The 15,460-nt window shown below is 28.8% G+C and overlaps 1 protein-coding gene across 1 annotated transcript; it reads left to right on the top strand.

Annotated features, from left to right (window-relative positions):
• Positions 1-3,971: 3,971 nt before the first annotated feature.
• J4E86_011127 (uncharacterized protein) lies at positions 3,972-6,593 on the top strand (the record flags this gene model as incomplete). Its single annotated transcript, XM_051451621.1, has 1 exon — positions 3,972-6,593. One exon carries the CDS (start codon positions 3,972-3,974, stop codon positions 6,591-6,593), a length of 2,622 nt encoding a protein of 873 aa, XP_051297160.1.
• Positions 6,594-15,460: the final 8,867 nt, after the last annotated feature.

Genomic DNA, 15,460 nt, shown 5'->3' with positions numbered 1-15,460 from the left:
TTTAAAATATATACTAATAAACTAATCTCTATAGAAAATAAAGATATAGAGCTAGTAATATAGTAACTAGATTATCTACTTTTAGTAATACTATTTAGCCTTACTAGAGTTTAAGATTAAGTTTCTTACTATTATAATTTATATAGCGTCTAAGTTATAGAATAGAGTAGTAAGTCTTATATAGTAAATAAAGTAGAAGATAAAAACTAGCTAGTATAATATAGAATAGTAAGATCTATATCTAGGCTTTAGAAAGTATAGTAAGTATTTATTATAGGCTAAGCGCTATTAAGAACTCTATTACTAATAATACCTAGTAATAACTTTTATATAAGCTAAGCTAGAATACTATAATTAATATAACTTATACTTTTTTCTAATTATTCTATCTATAATATCTATATCTAACTATACGATAGTATTACTAGAAGATTACTATTATTATATATATACTTAAAAAGAGAAAGTATATCTTAGAGATAAAGTTATTATATAGTTATATAACTAATAGCTTTTTATATAAGTACTATAATTAGTAGATAGTAAAGAGAAGTTTAAGTTATAGCGCTTAGGTAGAGAAACTAAACTTCTTTTAAACGTAGATATAATAAAGTATACGCTATACTATAAGTAGAGATTATTACGCTCTATATAACTAACTAAATATAGTATACTACTATTAGTATATATATAGCTAAGTTCTACTAATTTTATTTAATTAATTCTACTTAGTTAAGTTATAGCTACGATTCTCTACACTTTTCTCTATAATCTAATAGACTAGTAGTACTAATAGTATCTATCTAAAAGAGATTATTATTATAAAAAGATAGGCTATTCTTTCTTCTATTAAAGAAATTCTTTATATTCTTTTCTTAAAATAATTTTAGAAGCGCTTTATTATATCTTCTTATACTTTTAAATATCTTAGATTTATTATACTCTAGAACTTTTATTAGCGTATTAAAAACTTTTATAATATTTCTATTAAAAGTATTAGCTATATATCTATACTTATCTTTTCTATCTTTAAAGCTCTAAAGATTAATATAAGTAAGTATAGTATAGATACTTAGAACACTATCTAAGTATCTTAGAAACTCTATCTATAGCTTATCTAGCTATCTAAAGTAGTCTATTACTTTATAAAACGCGCCTAAATAATAATATATACTTATCTAGCTTTTTAAAGTAGTTTATATATATACTATACTATTATCTAGCTAGACTTATAGAGCTTCTATATTACTAAGCTAGAATAGATTAAGTAGAAAGTTTATTTACTTTTTTATATTAATATTATAAAAGTTAGAGCTAAACTAATTATTTCTATTTAGATAGAAGAGAAAAAGTTTAAAGAGTTCGCGATAGTACTTACACTATTACTAGTTTATAGAATCTAATATATAAAGTATAAGAGATTATATAATTAAGAGTATAGCTTAGTGTTTTTTAATATTAGTTAGTAATATAGCCTTTATTATTATAATAGCGTAAGAAGATAAGATATACTATATTAAATTAGCTATCTAAAGTAGACTAAGCTATATATATAGATAGCTATAATAAACTATTCTAACTTATACTAGAGTAGCTTTAGCTAAGACTATAGACTATTATAATTATATATAGAGATATAGTAGTAAGAAAGAGAGCTAAGTATATTAAATCTCTTAAGACTAATAGTAGTAAGCTCTAATCTTATAATATCTAGTATTATAATATAGTATATAGTATCTATAATCTCTAGATAATACTATTCTAGCTTTACTATAGTAGCTCTATATAAGATATTATATATAATAGCTATATCTCTATAGCTCTATAAAAGAGGCGTTACTAACTAGTAGCTATAGTATTCTACTAATAAAAAACTCTATAGTTATTTACTAATCTATATACTATATATAGCTCTAGCTACTCTATTCTTAACTTTTATAAACTTTTATAATCTAGTATAGATAGCTATTCTTTTTCTTAACTAGTTTAACTATATATTAGAAGTATAATTATCTAAATTACTTTTATATCTAACCTTACTCTTACTCTTCTCTTTATACCTCTTTTCTAGTACTTCTCTAGTACTTTCTAATTATTTAAAAGTAGATAGTTAGTATTATATTCTACTTACTTATCTACTAGCTAATAGAGTATAGTATTCTAGTAGAGTATATTTTTTATTTTTTTACTAGATAAGTAAAGTTTAAGTAAAGTCTAAAGTAATTATAAAAGATAGCTAAGATCTAATAAGTCTTAAGTAAATACTAACTTCTAATACTTCTAATAATTTTAATAATTCTAAAACTCTAGCTAGTAAGTAGTATAAAGTAATAGTATAATACTATAGTAGTTTATAAGCTTTTAGCGCAATAACTAGTACTATCTTCTAAGATAAGTAATATAATAACTCTACGTAGACTATTAATATAGTAAAGTATACTAACTCTACTTAAATCTATAATATAGTAAACTAATATACTCTATACGCCTACTCTTTATAATCTCTTAATATATATTATAGTATTAAGAAAGCTTTATCTATTACTACTAGCGTAAGCTTAGTTACTCTAAATATTAGCTAAATCTCTTTTAAAAAAGATAAGAAATTTATTATTATTAACGCTAGAGACTATTATATATCTAGTAATAAGTATAATCTAATTTATAGAACGTATAGTAGAGATAATCTTATTTAGAATAACTTAGACTACTACTAGAAGTTACTCTACTATATAAATAAGTAAACCTTTAAACTAGCGTACGCTAAAGCTATTTTAAACTACTACTATAATTAGCTTCTAGCTATTCTTAGTTACTTTAATAAATAGTATAGTTAGATAACTAAATACTATAAGTCTAACTTTAATAGAGTTCTTTTACTATTATTAGAAGGTAGAGATAGAGATATATCTTAGATAAAGTAGTTTAGTACTCTACTAAGGTTAATAAAGCTATATTATAATTTTAATAACTACTTTTATTAGTACTCTTACTCTCTAGTATACTCTATATCTTACTAAAAACTAAATTCTCTACTACACTATATTATACGCGAAAATCTAAATCTTATATACTCTTTAAATTACTCTTTAATATACTTTTATTCTTACTTATCTTTAATAGCTCTAACTTATACTCTTAAAATAACTACTACTAGAATATTATTAGCTTCTAATTATTATAAAGCTACTATAAAAACTATAGCTAATACTATTATAAAACTATATTATTATAGGCTAAGCGCTATTAGAAATATAAGTCTTATTACTAATAATATTATATAATAATCTATATATAAGCTAAGCTAGAATACTATAAATAATATAATATATAACTTAAAAGGTTAATATAGAGTAGTATAAATATATTCTAGTAGTTTCTCTGCGCAGATAGTCTATTTATAAAAACGCATTATATAGAATATGCGCAATTAGTAGTACTTAGCATGCAGTAGCGTGCATTAGCGTGCTCAGATATCTTTGTGCCGGCCCGCACGCTGTGGCTGAGAACTGCAGCTTTGAGCACTCCGCCCCAGGAAGCTCTTATTCCCGACTTTGCAGGCAGCTGTGCGCAACAAAACAGTATCTTTACGTCTAATTACACGGCCTACATCGCTGCGCACCCTTCCTCGTCGACATGAGTCTTGCGAGACGCTAAGATAGCAGTCTAAATGGAACTGCTCTAACGTTAGCCGCTGGCACCCTGCCCACGTGTGCAGTAATCTAACGTGAGTTTAGAGAGCAAATGCTGTCTAGCACAAGATGTGAGGCGGGGCGGCACAGGATGCTCGATGTGCCTAGCATCCGCTTAGCCTGGCCGCATGCATTGCCTTGACAGGCAGCCTTTACAACAGCCCCGCGCAAGCTTCCTCTGCATGCTTCTCTCTGTTGCGACGATGCTTTTCTACTCTCGATACCTCTAAAGTCGTTCGCGCTTTACTATTCCTAGGCTAAGCTAAGATTGCAAACGCTATGCGGCTTCTCTACTATAACGCGCTGAGAAGGCTTGTCTTGACAGACTTCCGCGGCAAGACGATCCCGCCCTACGCCATTCTGTCGCACAGATGGAGCGCCTACGAGATTCTCATCGAAGACATATCGAATGGAACCTACAAGGAGAAGGAAGAAGGCTATCGAAAGCTCCAGTTTTGCGCTGAACAGGCGGCCCAGGACGGGCTGCAGTACTTCTGGATCGACACATGCTGCATCGATAGATGGAACCTGCGCGAGCGCTCGAAAGCAATCAACTCGATGTTTCAGTGGTACAAGAATGCGACACGATGCTACGTCTTCTTGTCAGACGTGTCAGTGGCGACTGCAACAGAGCCGGTCCAACGCAGCGACTGGCAGGCATCATTCCGTGCAAGCGCATGGTTCACTCGGGGATGGACGCTCCAAGAGCTGATTGCACCAGTGTCAGTCGACTTCTTCTCACGTGAAGGATATCCTATAGGCGACAAAGCGTCGCTCGACCAGCTTATCCACGAGATCACCAACATCCCGCTCGCGGTGTTGCGTAACTGTCCTTTAGACGAGTTTAGTACATCCAAGCGAGAGAGATGGGCCAAAAGTCGCGAAACAACAGAAGACGAAGACATTGTTTACTGCCTGCTTGGGATTCTTGGTGTTTCTATGCCCACCGCGTATGGCGAAGGACAGAAGAGTGCACGACGCAGACTGCAGGCGGAAGTAAAGGCAGCTGCTAACGCACCGTCGATAATTCCATTCTCACAAAACCCCCGCTTCGTAGGCCGAGAGTTACAGCTCACTGAGCTAGAAGCAAGGCTCTTCAGCAACGAACACACCACTACCACGCTAGCAATCGTTGGCCCTGCCGGAACAGGCAAATCGCAGCTTGCGCTCGAGGTTGCACACAGAACAAGGCAGCACAACAAGAAACGCTCGGTCTTTTGGATGGACGCGAGCGACAAAGACAGTCTCTACCAGTCGTATGCAAGTGTTGCGCAGAAACTTAGCGTTCTAGGCTGGGACGACGATCAAGCCGACATGAAGCAGCTTATAAAACGCTGTCTAGTAAAGATTAGTGCTCGACAATGCTTGCTGATCTTCGACAACGCAGAGCACACCACTATGCGATCTAGCGGCTCGTCTACGACAGAAGCCGCAGACCTAGCCGACTGTCTACCGCAGTCTAAGCTATGTTCTATTATCTTCACGACAACGAACAGCGACTCAGCTCAGGCGCTCGGTTCACAGAACGTTGTAGAGCTGCGAGAGCTAAAACTAGACGCGGCGCTGGGGATGCTGCAAGTCAGCTTGGAGAGGCCAATCACAAACGCTGAGCAGCAAGAAGCCGAGCACTTGCTGAGAGAGCTATCATATCTGCCTCTAGCAGTCATGCAAGCAGCGGCCTGTATGAAGGCTAGCGGTATGACGGTGCAAGAGTACCGATCACGACTAGACGATTATAAAGAACTCACTACTAAGCACAGCGATGACTCGTCTAGGGGTAGACTACAAGATACTAGCGTGAAAGACCCCGTAGCTGCTGCGTTGTTTGTCTCTATAGACCAGATCAGTCGTAACAATGTGTTTGCCGCAGACTGTCTGTTTCTTGCTGCATGCGTAAACCAGAAAGATATCTCGCTTGATCTTCTAGAGGCAGCCTCGATGCAAGCAAGAGAAGATGCTATCAGGGTACTTAACACGTATGCGCTTGTCACTAGACGACCTGCTGAGTCTGCGTTTGATATTTATCGACTAGTCCACCAAGCTCTACGCAAGCGGCTGCAAGTGGAGGGGCGGCTTATGCAATGGACTCAACGCACGACCGCACAGCTACTTCAGGTGTTCCCAGGCAGCGATCATAGTAACAGAAGCAAGTGGAGACGACTGCTTCCGCATGCCCAGTATGCTCTGTCGCATAGTCCGGCGGACGATGACCACGAGGCAAGATTACGCCTTGCATCAAAATGTGCTACGACTCTGTTTAGTGACGGACGGTATGAGGAGGCTGAAGAGCTGCAGGTGCAAGTGATGCAGGCGAGGAAGAGAGTGCTTACCAACGAGCATCCTATGACGCTGAAAAGCATAGGCAACCTAGCGGCGACATACTCAACCCAAGGGCGATGGAAGGAGGCCGAAGAGCTGCAGGTGCAAGTGATGCAGGCGAGGAAGAGAGTCCTTACTGATGAGCATCCTAGTACGCTGGAAAGCATGTCTAACCTAGCGGCGACGTACGGGAACCAAGGGCGATGGAAGGAGGCCGAAGAGCTGCAGATGCAAGTGATGCAGACGTTTAAGAGAGTGTTTAACGACGAGCATCCTAGTACGCTGACTAGCATAGCCAACCTGGCGGTGACGTACGGGGACCAAGGGCGGTGGAAGGAGGCCGAAGAGCTGGAGGTGCAAGTGATGCAGGCGAGGAAGAGAGTGCTTACCGACGAGCATCCTCACACGCTGACCAGCATGGCCAATCTCGCGTTCACGCTGCAGTCACAAGCTCGTAACAAGGAGGCTCTTGCACTGATGGAAAGATGCTTCCAGCTACGTAAGCAGGTTCTTGGCGAGCAACACTCTGATACACAGTCTTCGCTCAACATGCTTACCAGCTACCGAGCGGAGTATAAGTAAATTTATAGTGAGACAACTTTATTATATTACTATTATCTATAGATCGTAAAGTCGGGTAGTGCAGCCGCTATCCGGAAATAAGAATTATTTAAGGCAACAAGCTTAGCCTAGGATCGCAGGTCTCAGCTACAGCTCGCAGGCACGTAGATATCTTAGCACGCTACTATAAGCTACTATATACTAAGAGCTACTTAAGTTATATAGCTAGGTAGACTTATTTTATTAATCTTACTATTTACGTAGAGAAACTACTAGAACGTACCTATAGTACTCTAAGTTAACCTTATAAGGCTATAGTCTTAATCTTTACTATTTTAGCTTTCTTTTTAGCCTACTAAGCTTTTTCTAAATATATACTATTATAAATAGATAAGAAAGTATTAGAGGTAAAGTAGAGAATAACGTTAATAGAATAAGCAATAGTACTATTAATAATATATTTTTTAGCGTTAGAGACTAATATTCTAAGAGAATAAGGCCTAAAGAATAGATACGCGTTGTACTTATCTATATTTAAGAATACTAGAGGTAATCTAGAGATCTAGAAGAGAAAGCGTTCTATTATATTATATATTATAGTATATCTAGATTAACGTTAGCTAAACTAGCTACTAAAATAGAATATTATTTTCTAATAACGCCTAAAGAAAAGAGGTTAGAGAACGGCTTACACTAATAAGATAAACTTAAGAGTAAGCTTATCTTAGTAATTCTACTATAGCTAACGCTCTCTACGTATCTAGTATAAGTATAATACTAAGCTAATTACTATTTCTTAGTAGAGAGTAGAGTAATTAAAGATAAAATTTAGGTTATATTTAATATAGTACTATATATATTCTTACGCATTCTATTTTAAGAAAATACTTAATCTATATTTACTTATCTCTATATACTTTAAACTTAATATAGAGTATTATTAATAGAATTAGAACTAGCCTTAGACGTAGAACTTAATATTATAGAAATAGTTTAAATATAGTAGCTATATTACTTTATATAAGATTATAAAGTATTTTAAAGCTTATATAAAGTATAAAAGAGAAGTTAGAAAATATAATATAGCTTAGATAAAATAGTAATTAGCGTATAAATATAGATATAAGAATAAGAAAAAAATATATAAATATTCTTTATAGCTAGAAGAACTAAAAGAACTACTTCTAGATAATTACTAAATAAATAAAGATAATATTTATTCTCTCTCTATAGTACTAAGTTATTAGCGTATAGAGAGAGTAGCTTTAATAGTTTAGAATCTACTTTAATAAATACTCTAGGTACTAGTAGTAACTATATAAATAGCTAGAAGATATAGTTCTATAAATCTCTTAAGTATACTATTATAAGTATATCTTATTTACTAAAGATATCTTATAAAGATTATAACTAAAACTCTTTCTACTTTTAATATACTTTAAGTACTTACGTCTAAAATACTTACTAAGATTATCTAGAGTACTAAAGAGACGTATACGTTATACTAATAGTAGTTCTGTATTACTTAGATAAAGAAAATATATCTTTAGCCTCTTATTCTTAAATACTAAGATCTTAGCTACTTCTAATACTTTTTTATTATAGTTTAGCTAGCTCTTAATAAGTAGAGTAGTATTTCTACTCTACTCTTCTATTTAGATAGAGTTTATTCTCTTTTTTTTAATACTATAGTATAGAGTAACTATATAAATAGCTTTATTACGCTTATTAATCTTCTTTTCTATAGTAGCCTCTAGATTTAATAGAACTAAGTTAGCTAGCTTCTCTTAAGCTAGAAGTATAATATTATAAATAAGCTTTAGGTTATTCTTAGATTCTAAGCTAGTAAGCTACTACTTAATATTACGTATAAGCTATTTAAACTTCTAGTATTCTTTAATATCTTTAAGAAGAGCGTGCTATTAGCGCTACTTTTTTTAGCTAATCTTAGAGATAAGCGCTTTATACTTAGAAAGTTTTATTATATTAGAAACTATATATTTAAGTTACTTTCTTTAGTTAAGTTAAGAATAGATAAAAGAGTTATTATCTATAGATATAAACTATTTCTATATAAGTTATTATAGCTAGTAATAATTAATTAAATAGCTTATAGTATAAGCTATCTATATAAGAGCTATCTAGAGCTAGATATCTTAAATAATAGCCTACGTGTTAACTATAATATATTATAGAAGATAATACTTTAAGAATATTAATATACTAGTATAGTCTATTATTAGATTCTATATAGCTTTACTAATATTATCTATATACTATATTAATTCTATATTCTATATTACACGCCTTATATTAAATAGATTAACTTACTATTCTTATTAAACGCTTTCTTTCTAGTATATCTAAGTAAATAGAGATAAGTAACTTAAGTAAATCTTATAACTTTATCTAAAGTCTAGATCTATAGTAGTAGAGTAGAGTAAGAAAAATACTTATTAGAAGAAATACTCTAACTATATAGAGTCTATACTACTTTCTAAAATATAGAAATATTATCTAATATCTAATTTAAGCGTAATAGTAGCTTATTATAGTCTAGTAGAATTATTAACTTACTTAGTTTCTTTAAAGAGATTAGATTATAAGCTATAAATACCTAATTATAGAAGAGTAGACTAAGAAGAAAAATATATAAGCTAAAGAGAAGCGTTTAATTATATATAATCTTAGAGAGAGAAAAGATATTTCTTAGAGAAAAGTTAGTAGGCGTATAAGTTCTAGTATAGAATAATTATATATAAGTTTTTAATACTAAGAAACTTTTTTATAAATTTAAAGATAAACTATAGTAATACTTAATAAAAGCTACTTTTAGAATTCTATAGTAGCGTAATCTATATATACTAGTAGTAGAGTTTAAAAAGAGTTTAGAGTTAATTTACTATAAATCTATCTAGTTATAGATAAAGCTAGACTTATATCTAATAGCGTTTATAGAGATATCTCTTTCTAGTTATTACTAGATTTATTTATAGCACTTACGCTAGATTCTTAATATATATATAAGCTTTATTCTAGCTAATTTTCTTTAGATTATATTTTTTTATTAGCTTTCTTAGTACTTATTAATTATATTAGATAGTTATACTTATAACACTAAAAGAAAAGTCTAGCTATATATACTTTATATATACTTTAGTTTATTTTACTATCTAGTCTTATACTAGTTACTCTTTTATATACTAGATAGAAAATCTTCTAATACGTTTCTAAAGAACTAGCTAACTTAGTCTCTTAATATTTTCTACTTTTCTTTTTCTTAGAGTAGATAAGTAGCTACTTAAAAAACACGTATAAAGTAGTAATAGATATAGTTATATAATTATAATTTTAATCTTACTCTAGATGTATTTAGTATCTATACTAGAGTAAGTTTATACTTTCTAGCGTAAGCTTTAAAAAGAATAAAAGATATACTAATTCTACTAATCTTTTATATAATTAAGTAAGTAAGTAGTATTATTCTTATAGTCTTCTTTTATATACTTTTATTTATTAAAATTCTCTAGTTATTAAAGATAGTACGTAGATAGATAATTCTTATTAGGTAAAAGCTATACTTTATTCTTATTACTTTTATTCTTAATATTAGTAAATTCGTTAATATCTATCTAATTAGTATCTAGCTCTATACTATTATATATATTAGATCTAGTATAATTACTATTATAAAAGAAAGTCTTAACTAGTAAATATTATTATATATTACGTAGTATTTATAGAGATATAGAAAAGATAAAGTAAGTAGAGATAGAGTATATAACTAAAGCTATATATCTAAGATAAGGCGTAAAAAGAGAATAGAATAATATAATAAGAATTAAACTATAAATAATAATATAGACTATAAAAGAAAAATAAGAAAAGAAAAATAAAGTCTCTATTAATATTACTCTAGATAGTAAGAAAGAAGTCTTTAATACTCTACTAGTAGAATAATCTTAGGTTAGTATTTACTTATAGTATTTAGAAAAGTAAGTTAAGTTATAAGTATACTATAGTATCTCTAATAGAAAACTAAATTAGCTCTTAGACTTATTTAATATCTATACTAGCTAAGGTAGAAAAGCTAAAGACGTTTCTACTTAGGCTATAGTCTATATAATTAGAAGAGTTTTATAGTAAGTTAGTATCTAGAAATAGTATTATAAACTACTAAATTTAGTAGCTAAATTACTATTAAATTATTTAAAATAGTAAGCTATATATATAATATCTAAGTAATTATAAAAAGTCTTATTAATAAAGGTCTAAAATATCTCTAGTATATTATATAGGCTAAAGAGTATAACTAAATACTTATAGAGTTTATAGCATATTAAGAATATAGTCTTCTTTTTACTATCTTTCTTAATATATATAGAGTTAAAAGTAGTAATAATATTAATAAAAGTTATAATCTATATCTTAGCTATTCTAGTAAGAGTCTTCTTAATTACTAGTAGTGTATTATAGTTTTTATATATAACTACGTTAAGCTCTTAGTAATTAATATAAATATAAAGTCTATCTAAAAGCTTTTTAATAACTAGAATAGATAAAGCGTATAGTAATATACTAGGTTTAATAAAACCTTTACTAATTATTTTATTAATATATATCTTTACTACTATTATCTCTTTTTATATAAGCCTATATATATATAGCTTAGAAATAGTAGTATCTAGTTTAATATTAATAATATAGTTAATACTAGAATAGTATAAAGATAGAATATTAGCTAGCTATAGGCTAAATAAGTTAGAAAACTAGTTAAGAATATATATAGAAATAAGCTTATATATCTACTTATTACTTATTAGTAGACGCTCTATCTTAGATATATAGTATTTAAAATTCTTTTATATTACTAATATAAAGCTTATAATTTAGTCTTTAAAAGTAAAGAGGTTATAGTTATTTATAGATAGATTTTTAGATTACTTACTCTTATTAAAATAATAGAGCTCTAGCTAGACTATAGAATCTAGATTCTTAGTAGTAGCTAGATAGATAGTATTAGCGCTAATTATTAAGATTTTAAGATTTTCTATAGAAGTAGATTTACTAGCTACTTTCTAGAATATACTCTTAGATAGCTAGTCTTTATAGATAGTATCTTAGAGTCTATTCTTAAAATAATTAACTTTATAGTTTTTATAATTAAAGATTATAGAGCGTAAGCTACTAAAGCTAAGAATAGACTTATAGTAATTAAGCTAGTTTATTCTAAGAATAATATTATACTTTCTTAAGTTTATAATATAATAAAGAATAGTACTAATATAATTTCTATACTTAATAGTAATATTAGTAGTATATATACGTCTAGTAACTTTCTTTCTATTAGCTAAGAATAGATAAATAGATTTAGATACTTTAAAGATAGTAAAGTACTACTACTTAATCTATTCTTAATTAATAAAGTAGACGCTAGATTTAGTATCTATAAGTATAGAGTTCTTCTACTAGAAGCTATATTACTATTATAGGCTATAGTAAAATTCTAACTAATAGCTAATATCTATCTAAGATAGACTATAAAGTAAAGTAGTAGAGATATAATATATTCTTTATATAGCTCTATTACTTTTAAAATAGAAACTAGTAGTAAGTTCTATTAGCTTACTCTACTAGACTTAGCGTTTAGAGATCTTAGCTACTATACACTAGTTATACTTCTACTTTTAGTTTTAATTAGAAGTATCTAAAAATACTAGTTATCTTTAGACTTCTTCTTAGTAATAATATTATTAAGCTCTTTCTTCTTAGTCTTATTATTATTAATATTAAGAGTAGTAAGAAAAGAAATATTACTAGAAGAAGTAATTAGTTTACTATAATAAAAAGTATTCTAGTTATATTAATTATAACTAGCTTTACTATACTTATAGTATAGACTATACTTATAGTACTTATTCTTATTCTTAGTAGTTCTAGTATTCTATATCTTACGCTTAATATAGTAGTTACTATACTACTTATACTCTAGAGAGTAGTTACTAAAAGTGTATTAGTATAACTTTATAGTAGTAGAAGTTATAGTAGTAGTAGTTTTACTAAAGCTAATATCTTATAAAGCTTTATTAATACTTTATATATATTATAAAAGCTTAGTAAAAGTCTTATAGTTATTAAAGATAGTAACTATAGTATTATCTAAGTATATATTTATAAAGCTATAAGCCTTTTTAATAAGTATACACTAAGAGTAAATATAAAGAATATTTATAATACTAAGAAAATAAGCTTACTAAGTAGTAAAAGTCTTACTCTACTTCTAACGTAAGCTACTATCTATAAGTAAAGTCTTAGCTTTACTAAACTAATTAAATATTAGATATATACTATTAAGAGCGTTTAGATAGTTAAAATAGTTAGTTATCTTTATCTTCTTAATAATAGACTAGACTAGATCTAAGATCTTCTATTTAAAGTAGATAATATAATAAGTTTTATTAGAAAATAACGCGTACTTATTAATAGTAGTCTTATACTATTACTTATAGTTTTTATTAGTTTTACTATAGAACTTTTTAATATTAAGTATCTTATAGAATAAAACTAGCGCTATACTTAGAAAATATACTTCTTCTAGAAATACTAGAGCACTATCTAGTATAGATAGACTAGTATTCTATCTAGTATATAGATTTAGATACTATAGTAGAAACTATAACTATTCTATATTAAGTTAAGAAGTTTCTAGATTCTAGAAGAACTAATTATAAGTTACTTAAGTATTACGTAGGTTTTAGATAGGTAACGTATTATATTAGTTAGATTAGTAAAGTAGAATTAGCTTATAGCGCTTATAGAAGAGAAAAAAATATAGTTAGTAGAAGAGCTTATAGTAGAAAAGCTTATCTAAGTAGACTTTAGCTTTATACTAGGTATTCTAAAGATTAAGAATAGCTATATTAGTAGCTTATTAAGCTATAATAACTTTTTTATTCTTACTCTCTAGTACTATAGTAATCTTCTTATACTCTATAATCTTAAGCTAGTACTTATTATAGTAAGTATTAGCTTTCTTCTTCTTATAGTTAAAGTTATTAATAAGCTAGTTATACTTATTACTAGTAATAGAGTTTTCTAGTTATAGCTTAAGCTTATTATACTTCTTAGTAATAGTATTATATTTAGAAAGAAGTACTTTATAAGTAGAGAAACTAGTTAACTTAGTAGTATAACTAGTCTAAAAGTATATTATTATAGCTTAGAGTTTACGTAGTTTAGTGCTCTTAGTAGTATATTTCTAACTACTAATAAAACCTTTAGAGCTATTAGTATTCTAGGCTTCTTTAAGTAGCTAAGTAAGCTTATTAATATAATTATTCTTTAGCTTTATCTAATATAACGCGTTATAGATAATAGTAAGAAGAGTAGTTATATAGAAGTACTAGTTATTAGACTAGTTAGTAGCTTACTTACTAAAGTTTATAGTATTAGTAATAGTTAACGTAATTTTACTTTAGTACGTACTATTATTAGAGAAATAGTCTTAATCTATCTAGATTATAAAAGTAGCTTATTTATTTATATTAGTAGAGTTATTCTTTTTATATTTAAGAAGTTTAATCTAGTTATAAAGCTTAGTCTCTAGACTATAGAAGAGAACGTGTATATAGTAGATATTATTCTAAGTAGCTTTAATAGTAATATAATAAAACTTAATATAGATATAGATATTATCTAGAGTCTAGAGTTCTTAGTAACTACTATCTAAACTTTTTATAAGCTAGAGTTATAAATAGAATACTAGCTCTTATAACACTTTAATAAAGATAGTAGCACTAGTAAAAGTATAAATTCTTACGTATTATTTATAAGTATCTAAGTAGAGTTCTAGATATTACTAAAGCTAAAGCTATTAGAGAAAGTATCTAGAGTAGAAGTATTACTAAATAATATTAGTATAATATAGAATATAGATAGATATTATAGAAACGCTTTATCTTTCTAATAGTATATACTATATTTACTTACTTATTTATTTACTACTTTCTAATATTATAAGTAGAATAAGCTAGTTCTTTACTAATTTTATAATCTAATATTATTTATATAACTAAGTCTAATACTCTCTAATATTCTCTATTAATAAATCTAACTATTATAGTAGTAGGCTTCTAGCTAACTACTAGTGTCTTATCTTTATAGCTCTACTTTTAGTATATTTAGATATAGAATTATTAGCACTATAAGTTCTACTCTATAGTTATATAGTAGAGCTCTATAGGCTTTAATTAGTAGCGTATTTTATAGAGTTATTTCTAAAAGAGTATAGATATTTAATTTATCTAATAAGTAGCTCTAACGTTAGTAGTAGTACTTCTTTAGTTAGTAAGTTATATATAGATAGTCTAGTATCTAATTATAATATAACTTAATAAAGTTAGTATATAGTGTTCTAGATATAGAGTAGTTTAAACGTAGTATAGTGTAATAAGTATATTAAGTTAAAATTATATTACTAGTAAGATACTACGTTATAGAAAGAGAGAGCTATATAGGTAGAGTTTTAAAGTTTCTCGCCTAATATAGAGCTAGGTCTAATTAGATAGAGATTATAGGTTTAATCTATAACACTACTACTCTAAGCTACTCTTACCTCTCTTTATCTATCTTTAATACTTTTAGTCTCTTAACACTATATTCTATCTAATACTATTTTAGCTACTTATAGAGATATTATTCTATTAGCTTTAATACTCTTAATAACTTTAATACGCTAATATAGATAGAAATAGTATCTCTACTGTAAAGATACTCTACCTCTAACCCCCCCTAGCGCGCTACAGTAGGCTCGGGCGCTCGTTGCGGGGCGGCCAACGGTTAACGGCTGCCGAGATGCGATTCGCGGAGTGCTGTGCCTACGTCTCTGT

This window comes from Alternaria arbusti, assembly GCF_024043155.1.
Source record: "Alternaria arbusti strain BMP 1465 chromosome Unknown scaffold_30, whole genome shotgun sequence".
In the NCBI taxonomy this organism is placed as follows: domain Eukaryota; kingdom Fungi; phylum Ascomycota; class Dothideomycetes; order Pleosporales; family Pleosporaceae; genus Alternaria; species Alternaria arbusti.
Note: the sequence above shows the minus strand (reverse complement) of the source record. Positions and strands in the feature narration are given on the sequence as shown.